This window comes from Vipera berus, assembly GCF_964194415.1.
Source record: "Vipera berus genome assembly, chromosome: 3".
Taxonomy (NCBI): domain Eukaryota; kingdom Metazoa; phylum Chordata; class Lepidosauria; order Squamata; family Viperidae; genus Vipera; species Vipera berus.
In genome coordinates, this window is record NC_138204.1 from 186,311,653 (window position 1) to 186,338,643 (window position 26,991).

General features: G+C 36.0%; 1 protein-coding gene across 1 annotated transcript in view; it reads right to left on the bottom strand.

Annotated features, from left to right (window-relative positions):
* Positions 1–1,542: 1,542 nt before the first annotated feature.
* The window catches only part of LOC308665464 (tumor protein D52), a gene marked incomplete at its 5' end in the record, with an annotated part of 57,925 nt that continues 32,476 nt past the window's right edge, over positions 1,543–26,991 (bottom strand). The window contains one exon of the mRNA XM_081323511.1: positions 1,543–1,825. Within this exon, the coding sequence (XP_081179637.1) occupies positions 1,675–1,825 (151 nt within the window). The 3' untranslated portion in view covers positions 1,543–1,674. The remainder of the gene's footprint in view (positions 1,826–26,991) is intronic.

Sequence of the window (26,991 nt, forward strand, 5' to 3'; positions counted from 1 at the left end):
AAAATTCTTTATTAGCAATTTGAATAATTTGCACAAATAATGAGCTGTCATAGTTGACTATATCCTGTGGATAAGCCTTGAGACAGGCCAAAGCAGGAATGAAAGAGTTAATTAGCAAGGTGCTTTCACAAAGCCTTGACAAATACTTAATATATATATATATATATATATATATATATATATATATATATATATATATATATATATATATGTGTGTGTGTGTGTGTGTGTGTGTGTGTGTGTGTGTGTGTGTGTATATATGTATGTATGTATGTATGTATATATATATATATATATATATATATATATATATATATATATACAGAGAGAGAGAGAATAGTTGTGAAAAATGTTTTCAGACAGAGCAAGCAATAGTTAGAGGCATGGAAAATGCAGAATGATGTTGACTGAAATAAAACATTGTCTTGGGAGTGAGTAAAAGAGGCTAAACAAGCAAAATAAATGGATTATGCTAGCATCCTTGAAGAAGATTAAAGGAATTATACAAAAGTCAGCAAACTCATCCCTCCATTAAAATGTTTCAAATTTTACTATTTTTAAATATAAAGCTGTTAAGATTCTATTACTGTTTTGTTTGATATTTAAATGTATTTAATTTTTAAAACTGTTCCATTTCTGCCTCATCCTAACCACAATAAAATCACTAGTATATATATATATATACAGAGAGAGAGAGAATAGTTGTGAAAAATGTTTTCAGACAGAGCAAGCAATAGTTAGAGGCATGGAAAATGCAGAATGATGTTGACTGAAATAAAACATTGTCTTGGGAGTGAGTAAAAGAGGCTAAACAAGCAAAATAAATGGATTATGCTAGCATCCTTGAAGAAGATTAAAGGAATTATACAAAAGTCAGCAAACTCATCCCTCCATTAAAATGTTTCAAATTTTACTATTTTTAAATATAAAGCTGTTAAGATTCTATTACTGTTTTGTTTGATATTTAAATGTATTTAATTTTTAAAACTGTTCCATTTCTGCCTCATCCTAACCACAATAAAATCACTAGTAGTCATAAATGTGGACAAATTTATTTTATCATAATAACGGTCTAATAAAGCAAGTTTAAGAACCTCTAACAAATGAGATTGAAGGGGGGAGGGAGGATATGGTCTACATGCAATATTTTAGAGTTGAAACAACAACTCAACATGTTTTATTGAGGCTTATTGTTTGCACCTGAGGCTTAATGAGGCTTATTTGTGATTTCCATATTCTAATCTGCCAACCAACCGAGAGAAAAAAACAAGAGCAACTAAAAAAGGAATGATTATGAATTAGGATTAAGCCAAAAAAAAGGTCAGCATGATTTTGTTCATCTACTTTCACCTGAATTAGAAAATCAAGATTTAAATAAATGATGACCACAGTCATCTGTTATATTTTACCTACCAAAATTTGATGTAATTGTAAGTTAATGAAATCTGGAAAAATCTTCCAAATCTCTCATTTTTAGTATGAATGTAAAATTGAACGAACAGAATAAATTTTATTGCCAATAATAAATGACCTACAAAAGGCTAACTTTACATTTAAATTTATTTTAATCACAAAAATGAATGAATAATTTCAACATTTTAACTGAAGCGTAATATTCTGTACAAATAAGTATTTAGTGACAAGAGGTATTTTTTAAAAAAGAACAAACATTTACTATTTGTTTTTACTTTCTTTTCCTTCCATTAGCCCCAAAAGTACAGCATCAGCTTCCAATAAGTTTGTATCATTTGTTGCTCCCAAGAACCTGGAGGAGAGTTCAAGGTCAATAAGTTTCAGGCGGACTTTGGATCCATTTTCATATTTCCTGGTGAAAAAGGAAAAAAAGTATAATGCCATATAAACATATATTCTGAGGTGGCATTTTAAACATGACTGTTTGAGTCTATGTTGCAAAACTCTATCATATATATCCTTTGTAATCTTTAAACAATGCCATTTTTCCTCTCCAACGTAAAGATAATTTTGTTTAGTCTAAAGTGGTTTGGCAAAACTAGCCTTATTTCAAGAGCTGTCAGAAGCAATGAGTTATACTATATCAGAAGAGTAAAAAACATGGTTTGTTGAACAAGCCAAAATAGCCTGATTTGTACGTAAATTAGGCCATAATAGGTAGGTTCAGGATAAGCTAAAAGTAAATGAATCAAGTTTAGGCAAAAATGTGAACTGGAATTTTCTGGATTCAAAATTGTCCACTTAAGGTATGATTGGTAGTTTCAAATTTACACAATGCTTTTCAGGTAACTGCTCTAAAAAATTGAGGAATTTTATGGCTCTCCCATCTTCACAACAAATAACAGCCCACATTCTTGTGCAGTTATTGAGATGAATATGGTAACTGGAATCATACTCATCTGCATAAGATGTCCCCTTGGCTTTCTCTAGTTCAAATTCTTAAAAGAATTCCAGATCTCCTGCTCTGTTTCTAACCCTTGTCTGCCATCAGTGGCAGTTTGGATAAATATGGAGGTCAGAAAACTGTTGTCCATACTCAGTTTCAATTTAAGATAATCTTTCCCCCTCCCCTCCCAAGAGACCAAGATACCTTAATGCTCAAGCATGGATGTCAGTCCACCAGGAGGTAAACTTGCCAGTCAACTCACTCTAGATTATGAACAAACCAGGGTAGTTCTTAAAACAATGTACCATAGAAAACCAAGTGCCAAACTGTCTCTCTTTGAAAGCTTGAGATACTGAAGAGCACTGGCAATGTATCTTCTGCAGCTAGAAGCCTCTAATCACTGAAGGGCCTTTCCTCCCTCTGCTATGCTCTCTTTGGCTGTGTTAGAAAAAAGGAAAAGGCAGATCTAATCAGTGGGCAGAGACAATGCTGTGTGTCTGTCTGCAGACACAGAACCTTTCAGATGACCCAGGTTCTGATCCCTTCTGCAACATGGCAGTGATGAGAGGCTGGTGTAAAATTCTTGCACAATCGTAAGTCACATAGGACCCTGGCTCAACTTTATCTACTGCAAAGGGCTGTCATGATAAAGTAGCCTATCTGCGGCTGGAACTGGGACCATCTCCTTGAGGATAAACAGGGGAGGTAACCTAGCAGAAGGAAGGAAATAGGCCAAGTGATGCTCCACAGGCATCCATTGTCAAGCAATAACATTCCACGTTAGCAGCGTTGACATCCATCTGGACACACTCACATGTTTCCAAGCAAGGAAGAGTCCTAGCAGAGTTCTATGGAGAATATAAGAATTTATTCACTTAGTCCCACACTGGCCATGAATGTCAATGCCAAAGCATGCATGGTGAAGACTGCACTAAAAGTGGATCTTTCTTTTAGTCATCCAGTACTACCCTCCTTCACAGTGAAAGGTTCAGCCTCCCTCCAGGCAAGTTTGTTAGGGCTTGCTAAGAGACACTGTTGCACCCCATTCCAACCCACTTTTCCCAAAATGGTCACTCTGTTATGCACTTATAAACACCTGTGGAGGGTAAGGAAGCCCTGGTGGTATTGCTGTTACCTTGTTTGCCCTGCTGTTCCCCTCCTCTCTTCCTTTAGAGAGCTAGAGAAGATGGAGGGAAGCCAGTGGGACAGAGAATAAAGATAGCAGATAACAATCAGTATGTGAGGGGGATTAGACAATGCCAGAGGGCTGGCAAATGGGCAACAGATGCTTCCAGAGCAGGGGTGATGGTAATTCTTATGGTTCCCTTAGCAGGCTAAGTTCTGACAGTGATCCAGTTTTCACTTGGGAAACGGCTACACACACACACACACACACACACACACACATTTTTAAATTGCCTGTTATATGTACCTAAGCAGAAGCTGTAGTGTTATTTTTAGAAATTTTAGGCAAATATTATTTGCACAGATTATATTTTCTGTGCAATTGATTTCTCTCACAGAACCATCACTAAAGATCAACGTAGGCAGGGGTGCCTGTAAAAGGTATGAGCATAAGGAAATATTCTAATGTTCCATTTTAAGATTTCTTTACTAACTATTATTAGGATAAAAAGAAAACATTCTGTATCTCACAGAGAATTGCTTCTTATAACAACAATACTGAAATGAATGTAGCCGTAATGGCTTCCTTTTGATTGAATGAGAGTGGGGAAATTCTTGAAGTGATGGACAGATTAGGCCAAGACCCTTCCTAGGGCAAAATACACATGGAAGGGACATTTGTCAGCAATTTTTATCTAATTAATGGAAAGGGAAAGAGAAACGGAAAGGAAAAGGGAAAGAAAAGATGACACAAATGCTCAAATTAAAAGACAAATGCTAATTTTAACCAAAGCTAAGGCAATCTACAGTAGAAATTATTCTGCTTTTAAAATCTTTGGTTTGGTCACTGTCACCATTTGGAACCCAGAAATTCCCAAAGTTACCAAAGAATGTGACATTTCATCTTTAAACCTGATTTGGCAAGTATCACACATGCCCATGCCAGAGTGTTAAAAGTTCAGTCCCCATCTCCCATCCCAGCTGTGTTTTTTGTTCTTTCATACTTATTACTATTTTTTTTCCTGATTACTAGAGCTAAACAAATCCCAGCTCTTACCCCTATGACTCTTTTTTACTATGTACCAAAAGGAGTCTGCTTGTCTGAACAGGACAGGAAGAGAGCAATTAAATTTGATTTTGCATTTCTGCATGAAGAGGTAATTTAAAAGCTTTTCCTTTGGACAGGTTTCTTGACATTTCCCCCTGCCCCAAGACATTCCTTAGCATGTGCCAATTCACTCCAGTAACTGCTCTCATCCAGAGAAAGAAGAATTCATGTCTTTGACACAATACAAAACACACTGAAATGAAGATGTCCTCATGGGCAGGATCTCACACTGAACAACACAATCCTTCTAAATAATCAGGGGTCCCTTGCAATAGGCATTCACACAGGAATACCCCTTCTCTCCTAACACATGAAGTGATTTAAAATTATTAATGTACCGTGCCATTAACGTGTCAGAACATCAATTATTAGTGGATAAACAAATAGGATTTATGGTTATTGTTAAATCACAAACTCCAACCTTCATTATGGAGTCCCAGTTCAAATTAGTAAAATAAGCCCTTCCCCACATGTATATAGCCATTCTCAGTTCATGAAATAAGTTTTTACTTAAATTCTTAAGATGACATTTTCTACATCTCTAAACATGCCATTAATGGCAGAAAGTGAAGAAGAACTAAAGAGCCTCTTGTTGCAGGTGAAGAAGGAGAGTGCAAAACTTGGGTTGAAACTTAACATTAAGAAAACCAAGATCATGGCATCTGGCCCTCTCAATTCCTGGCAAATAGATGGGGAAGAAATGGAGGTAGTGACAGATTTTATTTTCCTGGGCTCCAAGATCACTGCAGATGGGGACTGTAGCCAAGAAATTAAAAGACGCTTGCTCCTTGGGAGGAAAGCCATGGCAAATCTAGACAGCACACTAAAAAGCAGAGACATCACCCTGTCAACAAAAGTGCGTATAGTCAAGGCTATGGTCTTCCCAGTTGCAATGTATGGCTGTGAAAGTTGGACCATAAGAAAGGCTGAGCGCCAAAGAATTGAGGCCTTTGAACTATGGTGCTGGAGAAGACTCCTGCGAGTCCCTTGGACTGCAAGGCGATCAAACCGGTCAGTCCTAGAGGAGATCAATCCTGACTGCTCTTTAGAAGGCCAGATCCTGAAGCTAAAACTCAAATACTTTGGCCACCTAATGAGAAGGAAGGACTCACTGGAGAAGAGCCTAATGCTGGGAAAGATCGAGGGCAATAGAAGAAGGGGACGACAGAGAATGAGGTGGCTGGATGGAGTCACTGAAGCAGTAGGCGTGAGCTTAAATGGACTCCAGAAGATGGTAGAGGACAGGAAGGCCTGGAGGAACGTTGTCCATAGGGTCGCGATGGGTCGGACACGACTTCGCAGCTAACAACAACAAAAACATGCCATTTCTACTAAGCTCCCCAAACATATTTATTTGGAACAATATTTTTGTTGAATATATGAAAGTATTTTATCATGCTTATTGACCTCTTGTATAATTTTGTCTTCTAATAGAGGTCCTGAAATAAAGGTTGCAACTCTCTCCCCACCCCTCAGAGCGCTATGGTTGATTACCTTGATGGAGTTGCAAATGGGGGGGGGGAAGGGGGAAAGTTCTCACATACAAAGCTAGAATGCTGACCAACTGGCTTGCCTTTACCTAAGCAAGGAAACTGGTCCAAGTAAAGGAGGCAGTAAAATTCAGAGCAAGTTTTAACAGCAGCATTTCTTCCAGGTTTTAGGAAGGAAGCAGAGTAGTGCCTCTGCAAATAAGCTCTTGTTTGGGGGGGGGAGAGCACAATGCCAATTTGGAGCAAACTGGGAGGACATGTGGCCTAGTCTCTTGTCAGAAGGCAACAGTAATGGTGATGCTGTGAACACTGCGGGATGGTCCTGAAGAGGGGGGCATTGGAGAATAGAATGGCAGCAGCCCTGCCAACTGTCCTATCCTGAGACCTTCATTCCTATATCGACACCTTGCTTAACCTCGACTTTTGCCAAGTGAAAGACGATTGCCTTCAAAACTGCTAGCTGAAGTCCACAAGTCTTAAAGTTGTCAAGGTTGCAGACCCCTGTGCTAGAGTATCCTTCCTTAATGCCACCACCACCAACTGGACATTCTTTGCACACAACCTGTAGGGGTAGGAACTGAATCATTGGTTCAATGCAGTGCCAAAGATGTGGCCAGATAAAAGCTGAATGCTTTAATGTTCTGGGCTTTATATGTGCATTTTTTTCAGTGTTAGGGTTCTGGGCTTTATATGTGCAGCGCTCTTAGTTTGCACTGTTTCAGCCAGCAACTGAAGTGACCACTCAGCAGAACTGAGAACTGATAGTGAAACAGTCAAGAACAAAAAGTGCAAAGGGAGATGTGTGAATTGAAAGCTGAGTAGATAAAACTTAGACCTCTCTCTTAATGTTGCAGTAGGGTTTTTAGGTCCATCATCTGCTTCCTCTGGAGAGGCATTTTTTTCCCCTAATGGAGCAGAACCACCAGTCATACTGCATCATCTAGGCAGCTAGAGAGCAGAAAGGACCTTCCACATTTTAAAAAGCAAATTTGCTACAATAAAGCCAGAGGAGCCATCAGAATGCATTCTGCTTTGCCCCACTTGTTTCGGCAAGCTAGCAGTTGACTTGTCCAGACAACATGGGCAGCAAAATCTCAGGGACTTCTAACACAGCTAAATGGACTGTGACAAAGGGGGGAGCAAAGCCCAGAACTAGTTTTGACAGATGGCTAAACCTGCAAGTTAAGCCATCTGTTAAAACCACCTGCCATCCATAGCAGTTTTATTTATTACTTGCTAATTATTTATTATTTAGTTCTATCTTTTCAGGGTTTGCAGAATTCACGTGTCACTTTAGGCATCAGTGCATCACAACGTATGAGAATCATAATGTATTAAATTATATTCCAACATTTCATAAATTAGATCAAGTTATTCTAGAGCTTTATTCTGCTAACATTTTACACTGCAATATTGCATAGCCAAAGGGACTATATAAAACTAGAAGTATATATATTGAGATTCCAGATTCTATCAGCTGCAGTTTCCCATGGTCCTTAGGATTAGCTGCTTTAATTCTGACATTGGAAATTGTTGTTAATGCATCACAGAGAAATCCAGATCAGTTCTAGTTTAATTAGTAAAGTTTCCTTCAAGCTGTAGCATCCACACAAAATGATCAAAATTTGGGTGCTTGGCAACCTGCATATATTTACAGGTTGCAGCATCCTGAGGACATGTGATCACCATTTGTGACCTTCCCAGCTGCCTTCTGACAAGCAAAATCAATGGGGGGAAGCCACATTCACTTAACAACCACATGATTCACTTAACAACTGCAGTGATCCACTTAACAACCTTTGATAAAGGTCATAAAATGAGGCGTGACTCACTTAACAACTACCTTGCTTAGCAAAAGAAATGTTGGGATCAATTTGGGGGAGCATCTGTTACAATAAAAAGAAAACAGTTAGGAAACACACAGCAGTTTCACATATCTGCCATTATTTATTTATTTTTATTTATTTGATTTATATATAAGCTGCATTCAATTGTATTCTGAAGAGAGAGAAAGCTAAAAGCTGACAACTTCATGTATCCTAACATGCTATGTCACTACAACAATGTGCAGCCCTTCCCTAACTTAGGAAGAGGTCTATTCTCTATACAATCAAGAAATGCTTCTGTAAAGGAAAGAACAGATAGTGGCAATCTTTTGTGTAGTTAAATTTGAGCTTCATCAGTTACACTCAGCAATTTTAGTGGTCAGGCATGACAGACACCCCATACCACACAAAGGCTTTGGTAACACCTTATTATTTAATAGCATCTATTTAATTCAAAAGCTGCTGAAAACAATTTATTTATGATATTTAATATGTGATAAACCATTAACCTAAATGTAAGTGATTAGGATGCCATTCCAAGACTAACTTGATAATTTTCTTATTAATTAGCCCATTCAGTGACTTGCCTGTTAATAGATGTCCCATTCTGAAGAAGTGGCAAAAAAAAACCCCAACAACCAGCTACTGGATTGGTTCTCACTGTGGGGGTGGGTGGGGGAAGATAATATGCTTTTATACACAAAAGAAGTCAATACTTTCACTGCACTTTAAGGCTTCTTATAAAGCTTTGTTCGTAAGCATCCTTTGCACTTGAAATTCAACAGAATCAGGTCTCACACAAGGGAACATAATGATGACAAGCAGTTCTATGAAAGATACAGCTCAGTTTCCTTTCATTCAGGTTTAGAAACATATTAACGCTCTTAAAGTTTCAGTTTGCAAGAGAACTCAGGAATACTTTCCAGATACTGGAAGTACGTAACAGTATTTCAGCATTTTTATTTTTATTGTCTCCTAAGTTTGAATCAAGAATCTGTTTTTGACTCACATTGCTTCCACTTTGCTGAGACTCAAACACAGGTGATGACATTCAGCAAAGAACATTATTGTGGCTGTCTCACAAGTAAGAAATAGGAAAACATCAACAAGGACACCAAAGTGCCACATGAAGCCTTCATTGATTAACCATTTTTCAGAGATCACAATGAATTCATCAGGGTGGTATTTTCAACATTTCACAGTATGTGGGGGTTTATAAATGGGGTTTTAAAGTGTATTATTTTGATTCCTAAATGACTTTTGGGAGTTGAGGGTAATTTTGTCTGCTTTTCAAAGGCAAGACTGGGCTTATAAGTATATAGATGGAAGGTCACCACAGACAATAATGGATAGAGGCTTAACTAAGAATTTGAAATGCACCATAGAAAAAGGCAATGGCAAACCACATCCATACCATTCCCAATAAATCTACACAGAAGTATGAAATGTCATCAGAGGTGAAGTTCAACTCAAAAATTGTACACTGAGGAACATTTTCATCACATGAAATCATTTGTTTTGTATTGTAGTCAGCCAACATTAATTCATTGCAAACCCCACAAGAAAGAAAAAATAGGAAAAATCTGAAGGCCAGTGTGAACACATGCAGAAGTCTCTAAAATGCTTAAGAGAAAAGGGACTTGTATGGGAAATGAAAATAGAGACACATAACAAAGCAGGATATAAGACAGGAGAAAAGCATAAAGCTCAGAATGAGCAAACAAAACAAATAGGATTAAGGTGAACTAAAGAAGGCATTGCTCTATAGAGCAAGGAGAAAGTGATGAATCATTAATAGATGATGGAAGGAAGGCAGAACTTCATAAATCCTATTTTCTATCCACCTTTTCTAAGAAGAGAAATGAACATTTCTTAAACAAACCATTTCTATTTTTCAACTAACTTTTCTCTATTCATTCCAATCTCACTTCCATGTAACAAAGTGGGCAGAAGCATGCTTTGTATTCATGTTTTCAACTATTTTGATGAAAATGCATTACGTGCAACAGATCACAATATATTTTGTACGTTTATCCATAAACACATGGAATAAATGAGGGGAGTTCATACAATCTTGCTGTACCAGACCCATTTACCAAGCTTTCTATATATTCTGACACATTTTTACTTTCATCATTCTTATTGCATTCAAAAACTTTATCTTCCATATTGACACAAAACATTCCATAATTAAAGCCACTCACTTTATCATACCCTATGAAGATACAATCTCTCTCTCTCTCTCTCTCTCTCTCTCTCTCTCTCTCTCTATATATATATATATATATATATATATATATATATATATATATATATATATGTGTGTGTGTGTGTGTGTGTGTGTGTGTGTGTGTGTGTGTGTGTGTTCTTTCTCACATTCATATATTTTATTAGCTCCTTTGGTACCCTTATAATCACTTTTCTGCTAAAAAAAAACTTCAGGGGCATGCTTAATAACTTTATTTACCTGTAGTTTTTGCACTCTTGCTACATTACTCTTTATATAACAGCAATTTTCCAACTTGTACACATGGATCACTCTGCACAGGTTCAATGAATTGCACAACCTCTTTATAAACAAATCACATCTACATTTTAACATTTCTTTTATATCATCTGTACCTGCAGCTTAACCATTTTTCAAAATTTCATAATATTTATGGCTTCCAAATTTCACCCATGTTTTGAATTCCATTCTTCAGATTATCACAATTATTCCCAGAAAAAACTTTTAAAATACTCCCTCTAGCATTATTTTCCTTAACTTTTATCCCTAATGACTTCATCATGTGCATTATCAATCCACTCTGCTGGAAGCTCCTTGTTTAATACTTTTCATCCTCTTCTACAATATTATTTCCACTTAAATTATATATTTATTGTCACTTCTAATCCTAACCATTTATGTTCTCTCAGTACTTTCTTTGCAACTATCTTTTTCTCTTTAAAGAAATTATACAATCAACTCAAAGGAGATACTACCTTTTAAAAGATCAAATTATTCGTCTAGATCTACAGTATCTGCATAGAAACTGCAATTATATTCTGAGACTAAGATTATGTTCCAAGATGCTGCCCCCCCCTCTGAGATTTGGTTCCTTTAGAATGTCTTTCTCAGAAAAGATCCTAGAACATCTATTATGTTCAATGCTGTGAGGTGGTGTAGTATGCAGGCTAACTCTGCCGACTGCCAGCAGTTTGATCCTGACTGGCTCAAGGTTGACTCAGCCTTCCATTCTTCCAAGGTTGGTAAATGAGGATCCACGTGGTTGAAGCCAATATGCTGACTCTATAAACTGCTCAGAAAGGGCTGCATTGTGAAGCGGTATATAAGTCTAAGTGCTATTGCTATTTAAGCTTTTTATGATGGGTGCTGTTATATTGTTGTTGGTTTAATATTTTTAATTTATATTGTGGTAGGCTATTTATCTTGAAAAAAAATTATATTTTCCTAAATATATTTTACAGTATTTTTCAAAAACATATTTTATTTCATTTTCCAAGTTGTTAAGTCCTGAGCTTAAAATTTTACATTCACATGCAGATACAAGCCACATGACTATGTGAAGTACCTCTCTTACATGCTTGAAGGTTATGTTATTAGCCAGGCTTGGCTGAAACAATTCACTGCCCACAAAGCAAATCTACTGTCTACAAGGAATGGAGTGGGGGAAGGAAAAGGGACATAAAACTAAAACAACACATTATACTACATTCCCATCAGTGTAACAGTTCCCACCACAGGCAACACTTTGTCTTCAACAAAGAAGCTCACATTCTATGCCTGTAAAATCCCTATACAGACTAGTACTGTATGAATGCCAAGAGGAACATCTGTGTGTTCAGAACTATATCAGCCCAACTTTTTAAAGTCCTCTCATGCACAATAGTCCATCAAAAAGCCCGATGAGAAAGAATTCTTTAATTCCTGTCCTATTCATTGACATGTATTTTACAATTTCAATGCCTAGCATTCAATTGCATGTATTCATATTTCTTTATAGCAACAGCAATAGTATATACTGCTTCATAGTGCTTTAGACCCCTTTCTAAGCAGTTTACAGAGTCAGCATGTTGCCCCCACCAATGTGGGTCCTCATTTTACTGACCTCAGAAGGATGGGAGGCTGAGTCAACCCTGAGCTGGTTAGGATCGAATTACTGGCTGTGGGCAGAGTTAGCCTGCAATACTGCACTCTAACCACTGTGCCACCATGGCTCCTAATATATTTCTTCATATTATTCATTTATCTTTTGAATAGTTTGTATTAAGTTTAACTTCTACTGCTATTGTTAATATGGAATTATTTTTACATTGAATTAATCTGGATTAATATTTTGTTAAACAATTGCAAGAGAAATTAAGAAAACTCATTTCTAAATAGTAGAAGTACAAGATGGAAAATAGTATAGTCTAATTCTAATGATAATATATACTTTGCAACTGAAAACAGGGCACATCCAACAATTCAAAGTTTAATAGGAAAAGCCAACCAAAATATACATTCAGATTATCATGATTTTATAGGACTTAAGCACTAATTTATAAATGCATGCTAAATATTGTAACCTGTAAAGAGAAAGTACAAAACTGTTTTATTAAGTGTTTTATGAATGTTTATACTTTTTTTTGCTATTTGGATTTTTATTAGTCTTCAGTAAAAGGATTATTTTATAAAGGCAAATCAAAACAACACACATATGTTTTTCAGGTGTTCTTCAATACTGTTGTTTTCGGGGACTCTAAGTAGAATCCACGCATCCTACACAATGCACCTAGAGCCTACATGGTTACTATACCTCAGGAGAACAATGGGTAGGGGCTAGAAGCTTGACTTTCTGAGTTATAACCCGTCACTTATGTCATACCCACATCTTTATTTTGAAAAATAGTGAAAACAATGGCTTTTTGAAACACTACTACTGTATAAATAGTTGTGTTCTGATGGCAGTATTCAGTTTGTAATACTGTACGCTGTGTAGAGTTCAGTAGAAGAGGAAAAAGAGAGAGGCAGAGGGAGAGAGAGCGTGCATGAGAACGAGGGAAGTTTTTACAGTCCAGTTCTGAGAAAGATTTTGAAAGCTGCATCTCAATTTTGAGGGTCCGTAGTCTGGTTCGAAAGAGTCAAAAATATCCGGAAAGAAGCATTTATCATTTATACCCACATTTTAACAGATTGCATTTCTCTTTGATTTGTTGATGTTTGGTTTTATTTGCCAGCTGCAGACTGTTAATAAAATTAAGTTGAAATACATGTAAGAACTTCCAAAGTTAGCTAAGCTCATCCAGAAATCTCCCTATTGGGCTCCTGGCAATTGTTCAAGTAAATAATAAACTCCTGAAGTCAAGGATGCAAAAGGAATAGCCAGCCTTAAATTGCAGATCACAGACAATTGGTTAAGACTGTTAAATTATCATTATCAGTTCATTACAAATTGCCTTTGCTTGCAAAAAGATCAGTCTCCTAGCAAAAGAACAACAATAAATTCTCTTGATAAATGGCATCAAATAAGCTTGCTCAGAATAAGCCCTAGAGTAGAAAAAAAAAAAAGAAAAAGAAAAAAAGATGAAGACAAACTGGTCCTGGAAAGAAAAGGATTTACACTTGTTCAAAGAACGTTTATTGATTTCAGCTATTTAGGCTCAGAAATTTTCTGGGCAAGATTATTTTTTGCCACACTTTTCAGCCTTCGGGTCAAAACAACTTAGCCCACACTATTAAGATTTCAGCAAACATATCAATTTCTATTAATGTAACCCCACTGAGTGGAAGAAAAATATTTAAGATAACTTATCTTTAAAACATAAGGAAGGTGAACAAAAGGGATGTGCTGTTTAAATGCAAAGATATATTATAAACAGCTGAGAGAAAACTTTGATGTTAGTTTTCAATACAGGTAGTCCTTGAGTTACCAGTGTTCTCATCCCCCATCATGGTTGCAACTCATGACATTTGTAAAGTGACTCGGTTTTGCAACCTTTTTGTGGCAGTCATTAAGTGACTGGTCATAAATTGAGAACTGCCTGTACAAGATTAAGCATACATTACTTTAATCTTATTTTAAAAAATTCAATTCAGTTTAATATCTGAACTATTTTGTTAAATACCATAATGTTTGGTTAGACATGAAATTTCAGGGCAACTGAAAAATAAATCAAAACTGTTTTTTTGTGTATTTCCTTTAAAAACATAGCTAGTCTTTTTATAAATTTATTACGGTATTTGGAAAATATTATATATGTCAAATATTATATACGTACAGCTAAATATATATAGAATTAGCAGCATCTAAAAGTAGTTTTCTATTATTGTCCCAATTGGCCAGGTCTTTCCTTAATATTAGTCTGTCTTTTCACTGCACCAGATGGATTTAAAGATTAATGAGCTCCCATTAAAAAGCCCTTCAGTTACGTATGACTTTTATTGAGAAAGATTTGTTATAGTTCAGAGCTTAGCTACAAATTATACTACTCTAGGCTAGACTGACACACCTCAATCAAGTAATAAAATAGTCTAGAAAATAGGGACCATCACAATAAACAAAGCAGGGCATAACATTATTAATTTGACATGTATTTGCAAAATAAATGAGTATCCTGGTTTAAATTAAGCACGCAGTACTGTATCCATAAACTATTTCTGCATTATTGTGTATTCCATTTATTACAGCACCACCTATAGGCCCCAACTTGTTAAATTAGGATTTTTGCTCTACTATATACTGTTAAGTATAGTTTTTGAAATCTAAACTCAAAAGAGATCCAACCAGCTCTATTGATGAAAATTTTAGTGAGAATTGATATAAACTATTCATAATTTTAGTAACTAATCTGATTATGGTTTTGGAATCTCATTAAAAAAATATCAAAGCCTACACATTAGCAAAACTGAAGTGTTGTTTTCAAAAATTATTTGAAACATTACACTGCTGTTTGGTTTACTATGTAACGTTGACACATTCTACCAATATTATTGTTTTAATATTTGATATAATTAAAAACTGATTATTTACTAATGGACAGCCTCTTGTCTTGGTAGTGGGTTTTGGAATACAATAAATCCTAGCTGCTTGCAGTTGACTGGGCAATACAGTTCGCCAATTTCTCTTCCTCCTTGCAGTCCTAATGCTATTGCATCTCTTTTCTGGAAGGTTCTCCAACCTTCCAGAATCACTTTTAAAATAAAGATTCAATGCAGATTAAATTTCAATATTCTGTGTCTTCCTGGAGCATCTAGTAAACAATCAATGAAAGAAAGGTCACTCTACGAAAAATCACTTCATGAATTTAAAAGATTATGCCATTTCAAAATGTTTGATATAACTAATTTCTTATCATGTTTAGAGACTATCACTGCAAGAAGGGAGGAAAGGTCTATATAACTAGGCTTATCAGCATATACAACAAACCACACAATAATAGCTAAATCTAAGTGTGAGCAAGATTAATTGCATCTCAGTAGCTCTTTTATTTGACATTTCAGAACTGCTTTCAGCTTTCCCACAATATCAAATTGCGTGTGTGTACACACCAAACACTAAGAGATAATTCATTTCACTTTCAACTACTTTTTCAAGCAAACTTTTCTAAACAAAGGCATTTATCTGCATTTAAGTGGCAGGTGAAATTCTAGCACACTTCTCAATAAAAAGAACTGAGAAGCTTTAACTCTTTAACAAAAGATTTGAGGCAGGTATTAGTGGTGCTAGCAATCTAGAAGTACCCTTGGGCTACAGAATTATTTTCTCACACTCTTTAACAAAAGAGGAAAAGGTAGTCAGATAAAGTGATTTTATCCACTCATACACTGGAGTCATCCAATCTCTTACTTCTGTACCTCCATGCACCTAAATAATATTAAAAATGGGCTCTCTGACAAAGAAGATGCCTGATTTGGAAATGCTTAAGACTTAATCATGAGAACTATGATGTGAAACGCTTAATAGTATTGCTTGTGAAAGCTTTGCCAATTACTGTAATCTTACAAACATTATAAATCTCTACATAAATGATATTAATATGTAAAAAAAGAAATCCACTTCATATATCCAAATCAACGTTCACCATTTATCACTGAAATATTCAATGCAAAACTTTCCTTCTAAAGATCCCGTTTTATCATTTGTAGCTTCTCTCATATCCTGTTAAGCCTTATATTTCTTACTTTCCAATATATTGCAAAACATTTAGGCAGTTGATAATAAATGATGATGGTTAATATTTCAACTGGCTCCTAGGTTCTTTCTCTGAGAACTTCATTTAACATTTTAATAGCACAATAGATAATTAAACTGAGTACATTTTTTTCTCTTCTACTGAAATAAAGTTTTAGTACAGTTTTCCACAGTTTTAAGTAAGAATTCCTTCGGATTTATATCCACTTACATTTTAAATCATTTAAATTCATTTAGAACTTGGATGATAATTTATCTAAACTGTTTGGGCCAACCTTATCAGATGCTTTTTTGTGATAAAACAGCATTATTATGATTTACCCCAATATATTAAATCAGTGCAAAGTTATAAAAAAGACTTTCAGTGACATGTCACCGAGTCAGTTATAAAATTCTATTAGTTTTATTTTTGAAAAAGAAACCAACACCTGGAACTACTGACATAAGTAGAATAAAATAAGGAGAGAGTAATTTATAATCCTGCTTCAGTGAGCTTAAATGGACTCCAGAAGATGGTAGAGGACAGGAAGGCCTGGAGGAACATTGTCCATAGGGTCGCGATGGGTCGGACACGACTTCGCAACTAACAACAACAATTTATAATCCCATGTTTTAGCTTTTCAAACGAGACTCATGGCTACGTTCTGATATTATACATCCATAGATTGAGTCAAGGGTACATTTGCCTTGGTTTTTTTCCACATACTTTGTGGAGGTTTGTTAATATTCACTTCCAGTTTCAATGCACAGTTTACTACAGGTAGTCCTGAAGTTACTATTGACTTATTGGCACCAGGAGGTTCCATTGCTGAGCAAGATAGTTGTTAAGTGAGTCACACCTGATTTTGACCTTTTTTTCGCCAGTGATTTACTTGAATCACTGCTGTTGCTAAGTGAATCACACAACCATTAAGCGAATCTGACTTCCCTTATTGGCTTTGCTGTTGGAAGCCAGCAAGGTCACAAATGGGAATCACAGGATGCTGGGATACTGCAACTGTGGTATATACATGCCAATTGACCAGCAACCAAATTTTGATCCCTTGACTGTGGGGATGCTGCAACAGCTGTAACTGTGATGATCAGTCATAAATCACTTTTTCCAATGCCTTTGTAATTTTAAATGGTTGCTAAATGAATGGTTGTCAGTCAGCGTCTAGCTGTACAATGATTAAATCCTAACTCTCATTCATATTAAGTGCTTCATATTCCACTCTTTGTACAAAGTTCATTTTAAACAAACTACATTTAGGTTTAAAAACAATTTGCTAAATTCAGATAATACACTGCAGTCAATTTAAACTTCTATCATCTTTGCCATCAGATATGGAAGAGTCCAACATTCACTATATTATAATGTATTCTTATCATGTAAAGCATGAAATGACACAGACTATTTTTATTTAAATGTGATGTTTATTAATCTTTGGTTTTACTACTTCTATTAAAAGCAATTAGGAATAGAACTGATCCTTAACAGAAACTCTTTAAACTTCAGGAAAAAAATATTCAACATTATTTTCTTCTACTGAAGAGAAATAAGACAACAGGAAATTTATACTATAATCAAAGGAATAACATTTAAATTTAGAAAGTGAAAAATAGAATATTCTTAGGTGTTTATTCCAAAACCTTAATTGCAACATTCATCTTTTTAAAGGACTTTTTGAACACGCTAAAGAAAAAGCATTAAGATTTCCTCTTTTATACCAAAAGGCATTTTTCATGATACCAAGACCTTTTCATGTTTTACTACTTACATTTGAAAACAATCTTTACTCAGGAGGTTTGTATTAAAATCTACAAGAGGTTCAAAAGTATAATGCATTCTGTCACTGAAGCCTCGTCTGAACAATGAGTAGTATTATCATATAGAAAAAAAAATGAATACAATAGTTTATTAAATTTCCTGTTGTGTGCTTGGCCTTTCTCCACATTCTCTGTTTTGAAGACAAACTCTGCAGTTCTCTGCAGTATTTCTCAGAAAAAGCTAAATGAAGTAACTAAGTCTAAACAGGCTTAGTGGTAAGCTTTGACCCATTACCACTGACAGCATGGCTTTATGTTACACATTGCATTTGTAGGTTTTTCACTAATCCCTCTTTCTTTTCATTCCAAACCTTATGTTACTTGAGAATTTGACAGGAAGCTGCAAAAAGACAAGGCTGTCCACATATTGGGAGCTGATGGTCAATTCAAATATTGAAAGAAGATTTCATTTAACAAAGAGTAAGCAAACAAACAGCCATAATGAGTGGAGAAATACAACTTTCAAACTTAGTTAAGCTTAATACTCATTACACAAAATAGTTAACTGTGACATGCATACAGTTAAAGCTCCAAGCATAAATTTTTTGGCTTTCTATTAACTAATGGAAGCACTTACCTACGAATGAATTCTCAGATTCCAACAGTCAACATAAGTAAATAAATACATGATTTGAAATGGTATTCTGCAATCAAATATGGATATACAGGGAAATTTGGAAAAGACAGGAACAGCACTACTTTGAAAGAACTACATACTGTCTGTTTGCAACTCCTTAAAGCAGCCATATCAATAATATCAAATAGTATTTTTTTTACTTTAATTAATTGTATGTTCTAATTATAAACTGTTGGTAAGTTCACAAAGCAAGTATTTAATTTAAAAAAATCTCTACAGTTACATCCTGGATGTACTCACAAATCTGTATATCTGACCCAACATGCAGGCTTTAAATTGTTATCATCAAACAAGGTCTGAAATGATGTTGAAATTTATGTAAATAATTAGCAGTACTCTATACAGCTTAGAATGAAATGCTATCATAGCAAAAAAAATAATTAGAACTTAATATTTATCCCAAATTTGAATCTAAGTATGATGTAATAAATGCCTCAACACTATGGAAACCATGCCATGTGTCAAACATATATTCTCTATGTTCCTGTGTTTTCACAAATTTAAATTGCCAAAATAAGTAAGATCAATGAAATACAGAATTGGCTTCATACTTCCACATATTTTTTATCTGCATGAATTGGAAGCATGTACTGTAGAACAACATAGTTAAGCAGCATTTCAACTTCATTTCTATATTATGTGAGTAATCCTTGCCCACAAAATATAAAGCAAACTGTAGGCTCCCAAGTCTCCTCAAATAAGATAACCAAAATGGTTAAAGAGGCTGATTTGTACTTACTCATACATATATTGTAAGGAAAATACCAGTGGTTAACAGGTAAAAAAAATTCAGGAAAAGAGATCTATTGGCTTGGTATTATTTTAAGAGATCATTCTCTTTAATCATTCTCATATTATTTTAACATTATTCAGCAAGTTTGCAAATGATAAACAGGAACCGTTACAACCATATTGTGGAAGAAAATTTGCTCCCATGTATTTGCAAGTTAGAATTTTACAGGTAGTCCTAAATTATGATCACAATTGGGACCAAAATTTCTACATGCTAAGCGATTCATCACATGATCATTCCCAGCACTACTGGCACTGATTACAATTTTCAGAACCAAGTGGTTCAATACATCACCCTATTCCCAAACACACCATTCTAAACCAAACCTTGTTTTCAGACTTCAGAGCTTTCACCCATCTTTCCAGCCTCTGACACAGAGGCAGCAACATTGCCATGGGTCAAAATCTGGATCAACGATAAAACCAGTAGTACAGGAACTCAATTCTGCCTTTCACTAGCACAGACCTGGCCACTGTACATCCGATTTTGTGTTTCCTCATCTGGGAATGATTCATAAGACTACAGACAAGATATCACCATATAACTGGTATTCACATTGCTTTTTCAAAATTACATTATATCTTGTTAGATTTCAACAGGTCTAGATTTTGGCTATATGTAAACTTTTCTTGCTTGTGGACAAAATAATTAATTATGTTAATTTTCATTAGAAACCATAAAGCATCAGACTGCAGTGACTGAATCCTGCAGCTGCCAGTACAGACAACATAGTTACAGCCCTAAGGTTGCTCTGACCTCACAGTGGAGCCTGAGAATCTGTCAGAAATGTGCTCACAGGGCAAAATATCAAGGAACAGCTGCATAGGCTAAGCGTACTACGTTAGGTTTTCCTGTGTTTTCAATATTGCTCTGAACGGTCTGCATCTCACTCAATAGCACACTGGCACACACTAGTGCATATCAAAGAGCAGACGTCATCAAGCATCTCATAATTTCATGAGCATTTCTTTTGATTCAGAAAGAGAAATTGCATTCATCAGTTCTTAATGAAGTTCTCCATTTTTGTGAATGGCACTCTCTTGAAGGCAAACATTTACTTTGTTTCTTTCTTTTTAATCAAGGAGTCTGGTTTAAAAAGTGATCTAATCTCCATGAGATTGGATTAGTTAAGATTCTATCCATATCACCACTGCTTTTCATGTACATACTAGGTCATAATTTGTTCATTAAGTAACTTGCAGTTTTTATGTAGACCTAATAAAATGTGGAAGGCCTTATGGATAAATGCCTTTCTATATCTGCATTTCGTGTCTAGCATTGACCAATCATAAGCATTTCCCAGGAGCTCATAAATAGAGCCTCTTCTACTGTTGTTTCCTAGCAACGAGCATTTCAAACCTGTTGCCTTGATTATAAGTATGGCAAATAGCAATGGATCACCAAATAATATGTAATTTTAAGGAAGCTATGTTAAACTAACACAGCAAAACCAACCCCCAAAAACTCATGTCAAAGGCCTCAGGCTGGTGGGGAAGGTACTTACAGGTAGGTATAAGCAAAGATGCTATAATAGAAAAGACTTATTGACAACAAATATAAATTTCTTCTATTGTCTTAAGAAGCACTCATTTTACAATTGATGGCTTTCTGCCAAAATCTGTTAATATTCTCTAGATCAGAGGTCCCCAACTTTTTGGGCACCAGGGACTGGTTCCGTGGAGAGCAATTTTCCCGTGTACCAGAGGGTGTGTGGTTTTGTGTGCTGCCTGCATCTCGCAGATGGGGCTTTGCTTATTTGTGCAGACCAGTTGCTGGCATGCCACGGACCGGTACTGGTCCACGGACCGGGGGTTGAGGACCCCTGCTCTAGACTACAAAAGCAAGGAAGTTATTTATTACAAAGGGCATTACAAACATTGCAAGCAAGCATAAAACAACATACCATTTTTTAAGATATGGCATCCAGAACAAAATGATAGTTTCATGTAGTGACATGCAAGGTGAATCTGCTGTTGCAGTTATAGGAATAGGAGAAAAAGCAGACTATGCTAATGAAATTACAAGCAGGCCTAGATATTTTACTGGTAGTCCTCAACCTACAAACATTTGTTTAGTGACTGTTCAAAGTTACAATGGAATTGAAAAAAGGGACCATTTTTCACACATATGACCGTTTCAGCACCCACATGATCATGTAATAAAAATATAGATGTTTGGCAACTAATTCATATTTATGATAACTGCAGTGTCCCAGGATCATGCGATCACCTTTTGCAACCTTCTGACAACCAAAGTCAATGAGGAAGCCAGATTCACTTAACTACTGTGTTACTAATTTAACAACTGCAATGATTCACTTGACAACCTTGGCAGGAAAGGATGAGGAATGGGCCAAAACTCACTTAACAAATGTCTCGCTTAGCAAGAGAAATTTTGGACACAATTGTGGCCATAAATCAAGGACTTCCTATATACTGCACAAATTCTGCAGGCAAAAATATAAAATTAAAACTACCATCAAAAGCGGTAAGGTATTTGTCTACCTCTAGTATTATGTGCCATGATGGTGCAGTAGTTAGAATGCAGTATAACAGGCTAACTCTGCCCACAGCCTGGAATTCAATCCTACTAGCTTAAAGTTGACTCAGCCTTCCATCCTTCTGAGGTCTGTAAAATGAGGATCCAGATTGTTGGGGGCAATATGCTGACTCTATGAACTACTTAGAGAGGGCTGTAAAGCACTATGGAGCAGCATATAAGTCAAAGTGCTATTGCTATTGCTTTTTTTAATTAAAACTTTGGAAATAAAATAAATAAAATGTTTAACTCTTGTTCTTTTCTTGTCCACCACTAGTATTAAAATCTTATGTCTGAAAAGCCTTTTTACTTGGGGTGGAATTATCAACTCCAGCGATATCCTTTTTGGGATACAGGATAGGGCACATACATTTGCACAGATAACCATAAACCATCAATCTATAAGTGTAACCCATTTGACTGGAAAAAAGAGTACAATGTAGCCAAAATAAGTGGCTATAAAGGACCCTGGTGGGCAAAAGTCATCAGTAGGCTTTTTTTTCAGTGGGGAACTCCCCCAGGTATTCATTAATAATATCTTAATAATATTCATAATTCATCTTTATGTGGGTTGCAGAATGTTGTTTTGATTTTTATATATGACATATAACATTTCAGTAAAAAAATACACAAATTGAAAATGGGAACTTTAAGCAGCCAGATTCAGTTTTGTATCTAAGCATAATTACCGTATATACTTGAGTATAATCCACTTCGGCTTATACTCCAGTGAACAAAAAAAAAGAACTTACTGAGGACTTGCATGCGCGACTTGTGTGTGTGTGTGTGTGTCAGACCCGCAGGAATGGCTAGTAAAGGTGGCAGCAGTCCGGCATTTGCGTTTCTCTGTGTGTCAAGCCCCGTGGGCCCGACACACAGGAGGGGGGGGACGCCGCTTCCTTACCAGCCATTCCCGTGGGTCTGACACAGGCACGCATGCATGAGGGGGGGAAACGCTGGACTGCCGCCGCCTCTTCTCTCCGCTGCCTGGCCTGAACAGAGGAGCCGAAGGGAGCAGCTCTGCAAGGCTCTGCCGCTCCCTTCTCTCCGCTGCCTGTTCCGAACGAGCCCACACATCTGATGACATAAAAACATTGGCAAAGTCTTCTCAAGTTACTTTAGCCGTTATTCCAGGTGGGCTTACATCTGTATTACAGCCCTTAGATGTGTGTTTAAATAAACCTTTCAAAGACCGTGTGCGAAAGATGTGGTGCGAATGGATGTCATCTGGTCAAGCCCGACTAACAAAAGGTGGAAATATGATGAAGCCTGACATAGAACTGATAGCAAAGTGGGTTCGTGATGCATGGGAAGAGATTCCAGAGGACATGGTGAAGCACGCCTTCAAGAAATGTGGCATAAGTAATGCTATGGATGGCAGTGAAGACAGTGCTTTGTATGAGGACGACAGCTGTGATAGTGATGACTGCGAACTCTGTGACAATGTATATGATGATAACCTCACACCAGCTACACCTGAAGCTCTGTTTGGAGATACAGATGAGGAGGAGGAATCCAGTTTTGAAGGATTTTGATGCTTGTGTTTTAGCTTGGTTGCTTATTGAGTTAAGGTTTTTGTACATTTAAAGTTATTGTTAATACTTTAATGTTATATATTGTTTTTGTTGAATATACTGATAATATATTGTTTTTGTTGACCCTCTTTTCCACATGCCTCAATTAAAGCAATTTTATTGTTATCTACCTGTATTTTTATTTTTGAAATTTACCGTGAGCTGCTGCATTTCCCAGCCTCGGCTTATACTCGAGTCAATAACTTTTTCCAGGTTTTGGGGGTAAAATTGGGGGTCTCGGCTTATACTCGAGTCGGCTTATACTCAAGTATATACGGGTATTTTATTTAAATAATAAATTTCTACTTCCAATTCAAAGCAGATTACTAAATATACACTTTAAAAAACAAAAAAGAATTTTAAAAAGCATAAAGTAATAACCAACAAATGAAAGTGAAGCATCAGTACAATCAAATGCTTGTTTAAAAAGAAAATGTTTTCAGATGCTGCTATTTGCTTTATTTGTACAAATATTATTTGTAGGGCACATTTTAATGTATTTTTCCTGCTGCATTATTTTATATATTTTTATAACTGAATTTATACTACCTTGCACTCTATTTTATCACATTGTTCTCTGCTTTATGCTTTATTTTCTTATTTCTAAGTCATTTTTGAAATGACTTAGGGCACAAAGGAAATGAAAGTTCTGCCAAATGTATTTATTTACTATTATTAAATTTATTTGCCACCCATTTCAACTACAAGGTAACTCTTTTTTAAAAAACAAGTTTTATTAGTTTTCAAATTACAACCTATATATTTAGAAAGAATCATGATACCTGGGTAGTCATCAAGTGAGTAACAGAGTTTTCAATACATAGTTCGGGTTACATTATCATAGCATCCTTTTCTATTTCCCTCAACATTCAATACAATGTATTTAAACTAACAAATTTCTAGGAATAGCATAGTCAATTAAAGAATTTTGTCAATCCAATTTTGATAAGGTATATCTATACCCTGTTATTAAATTTAATCTAATTTTGATGTTAATTATAGTATTCAAGTTTAACCTTTAACATCCCAAATAGTATTCACAACCCAAAGTTCCCTTATCTTATTACACCAAAAATTGTATCATCTAACATACACCCAATATTTAAATAGCTAGCTTCTACCTAATAAACATTGTTTATTTCATATCCTAATACATCACAAGTTATCAATCGGAGAGTCTATATTTATCAATCAACTTCTACTCATACATAACCAAAATTTTAACATCAAACAGGATCCATAAGCCAAATTTCCATTATTTATTTATTTATTTTATTTATTTTAATTCCATTTATATCCCGCCCTTCTCCGAAGACTCAGGGTGGCTTACAAGCTTAGCAGTAGCCTTCATTCTATGTATATGCCTGCTTATGAGGGCTTTCACACACACCCCCAAGCGGCATTATTACAAAGTCAGCTTAATTGCCCCCAACAATCTGGGTCCTCATTTTACCTACCTCGGAAGGATGGAAGGCTGAGTCAACCTTAAGCCTGGTGGGATGCGAACCTGCAATAATTGCAGGCAGCTGGTGTTACTTAAGGAGGCATTAGCCCACTGCTCCACCAAGGCATTATATCAATATATAAATTTATAACATTTGAAATAAGCTTAGTAAATACCTAAACACATTTTAATTCTATCTCATGAATATTTTCTATTTCAGATCCTAATAAGTCACTAATTACTAACAAAATGACCTCCAATAATTCTCTAGGAATTCATATTTTAAATCTAACTCTAGGTTTCTTTTTTAGCCAGTCGGGTTTCCAGACCCAGGGCTTTAAATTGCCAAGTAGGTCTTTGCTCGCATGTATATTATTTGCACCAGAGCAATATACAAAGGTTGAACCATTTATAGTCATTATATTGTTGTCATGTTAATTCCACTCTGTCTGCAGTTCAGTCTGGATTCTTCCATCTGAGTTGATCTGTTTTGAGTAGTTTTATAGTTAGTAATTGACTGTCCAAGCTTTCCACAGGTTGTCTTTGTTGGTCTTTGGCTTCCTCTATATTGGCATCACTATCTTGCATGTAGTGTACTTCTGAAATTGTAGGCTCCTTAGAGAGGGTCAGAAGTTGAGTATTAACTTTTTCCCTAGTTTGTTGCTGGTCTTTAAGATTGTCTGTCATAGTAGTGGTTCCTTGTACTTTAAAAACTGTAGGTTCTTTGAGTAAAGTCAGGTTTTGGATATTAGTTTTTTCAGTACTTTGTTGTTGCTTATATTCCTCTGTCTCAATAGTAATATCTTCCAATTTTGTTATATTTTGAAGTGTAAATTCTTTAGTTGCAGTCTGGGTTTCAATTTGTGACTTAAGGTTGGCATGTAAATTATTAAATCTGGAGATAGACATCTCGGTGACTCTGTAGATTGTTTCAAGTATAACGTTATAGTCAAGCGAGGTTTGTGGCTTATCCTTCTCCATTTTGTAATAATTATAAATAGTCCTTGGTGGAGGCTATTTTTCAAACAAAAATCAGTAAGTGTCCACCTCCACAAGTCTAAGCCAAATTCATCTCCAGCTGTTTCAGGTTTTTATCTTAATGCCAAAATCAGTCCAAAATGTAAGCAAGCTTGTTTGCCAACAGTATTCACTAGATATCCCCAGAGTACTTCAAATCCTTTTCAGATGGTGTCTTTTTTGTTTATTTCTCTTTTTTTGGTTCCCTTTTTTAGACTAATAGGTAGAATAGTCTATTTCTGTAAATATAGGAACTTTGGGCCAAAAGTAGAAAGGCAGTAAGTCCAATTAATCAGTATAATTTAGTACAAGGCTTTTTCTTTTCTCTCCCAATGTAGACAAAGGCCGCTATTAAGGAGGGTGGGGGGAAAATCCCTTCCCTCTCTCCTCGCAAGGGGAAGCAAATTTGGAAAGCTTTTGGCAGGGAAAGTAGACGATTAGGAAAACAAGAAGGCAATTCTCACCCAGTTTTCAAGTGCTTGTTGTGCTTTTGGCTTCAGCAGGAAATGGCTAAACGATGGGCCATGGGAGTGGCCAATCCTTTCTTCTTTGGTTTGGAGAATAGCTCCAAGCCGACAGGAGGGCTGCCGCCCTTCTACTGCCAACTGGAGAGACCTCTCCCCCGCTCATCGCCCCTCCAGGGTCACTTTCGACCCCTTTACAGAGGCCTCCCGATGAAGAAATCCAGGCAACACAAGGAAAGATTCCCTCGAGCATCTGGCTGCACTGAAATCCGGAACCGGAAGCCTACTACAAGGTAACTCTTATATTCCCCTTATATTAAGATAAAAAGACAATACAACTGGTATGGTTTTGAAATCTATTAATATTATTGATTGGTCTGATTTAATAAACTAAAATGAATAAAGAAGCACATGAAACACAAAGTGAAGGAGGTATGACATATATATATCTAGTCTAGTCATGCCGGCCACATGACCATGGAGACGTCCTCGGACAAACGCTGGCTCTTCGGCTTTGAAACGGAGATGAGCACCGGCCCCTAGAGTCGGAAACGACTAGCACGCATGTGCGGGGGAACCTTTACCTTTTTACCTATATATATGTATATGTATATGTATGTATGTGGGTGTGTG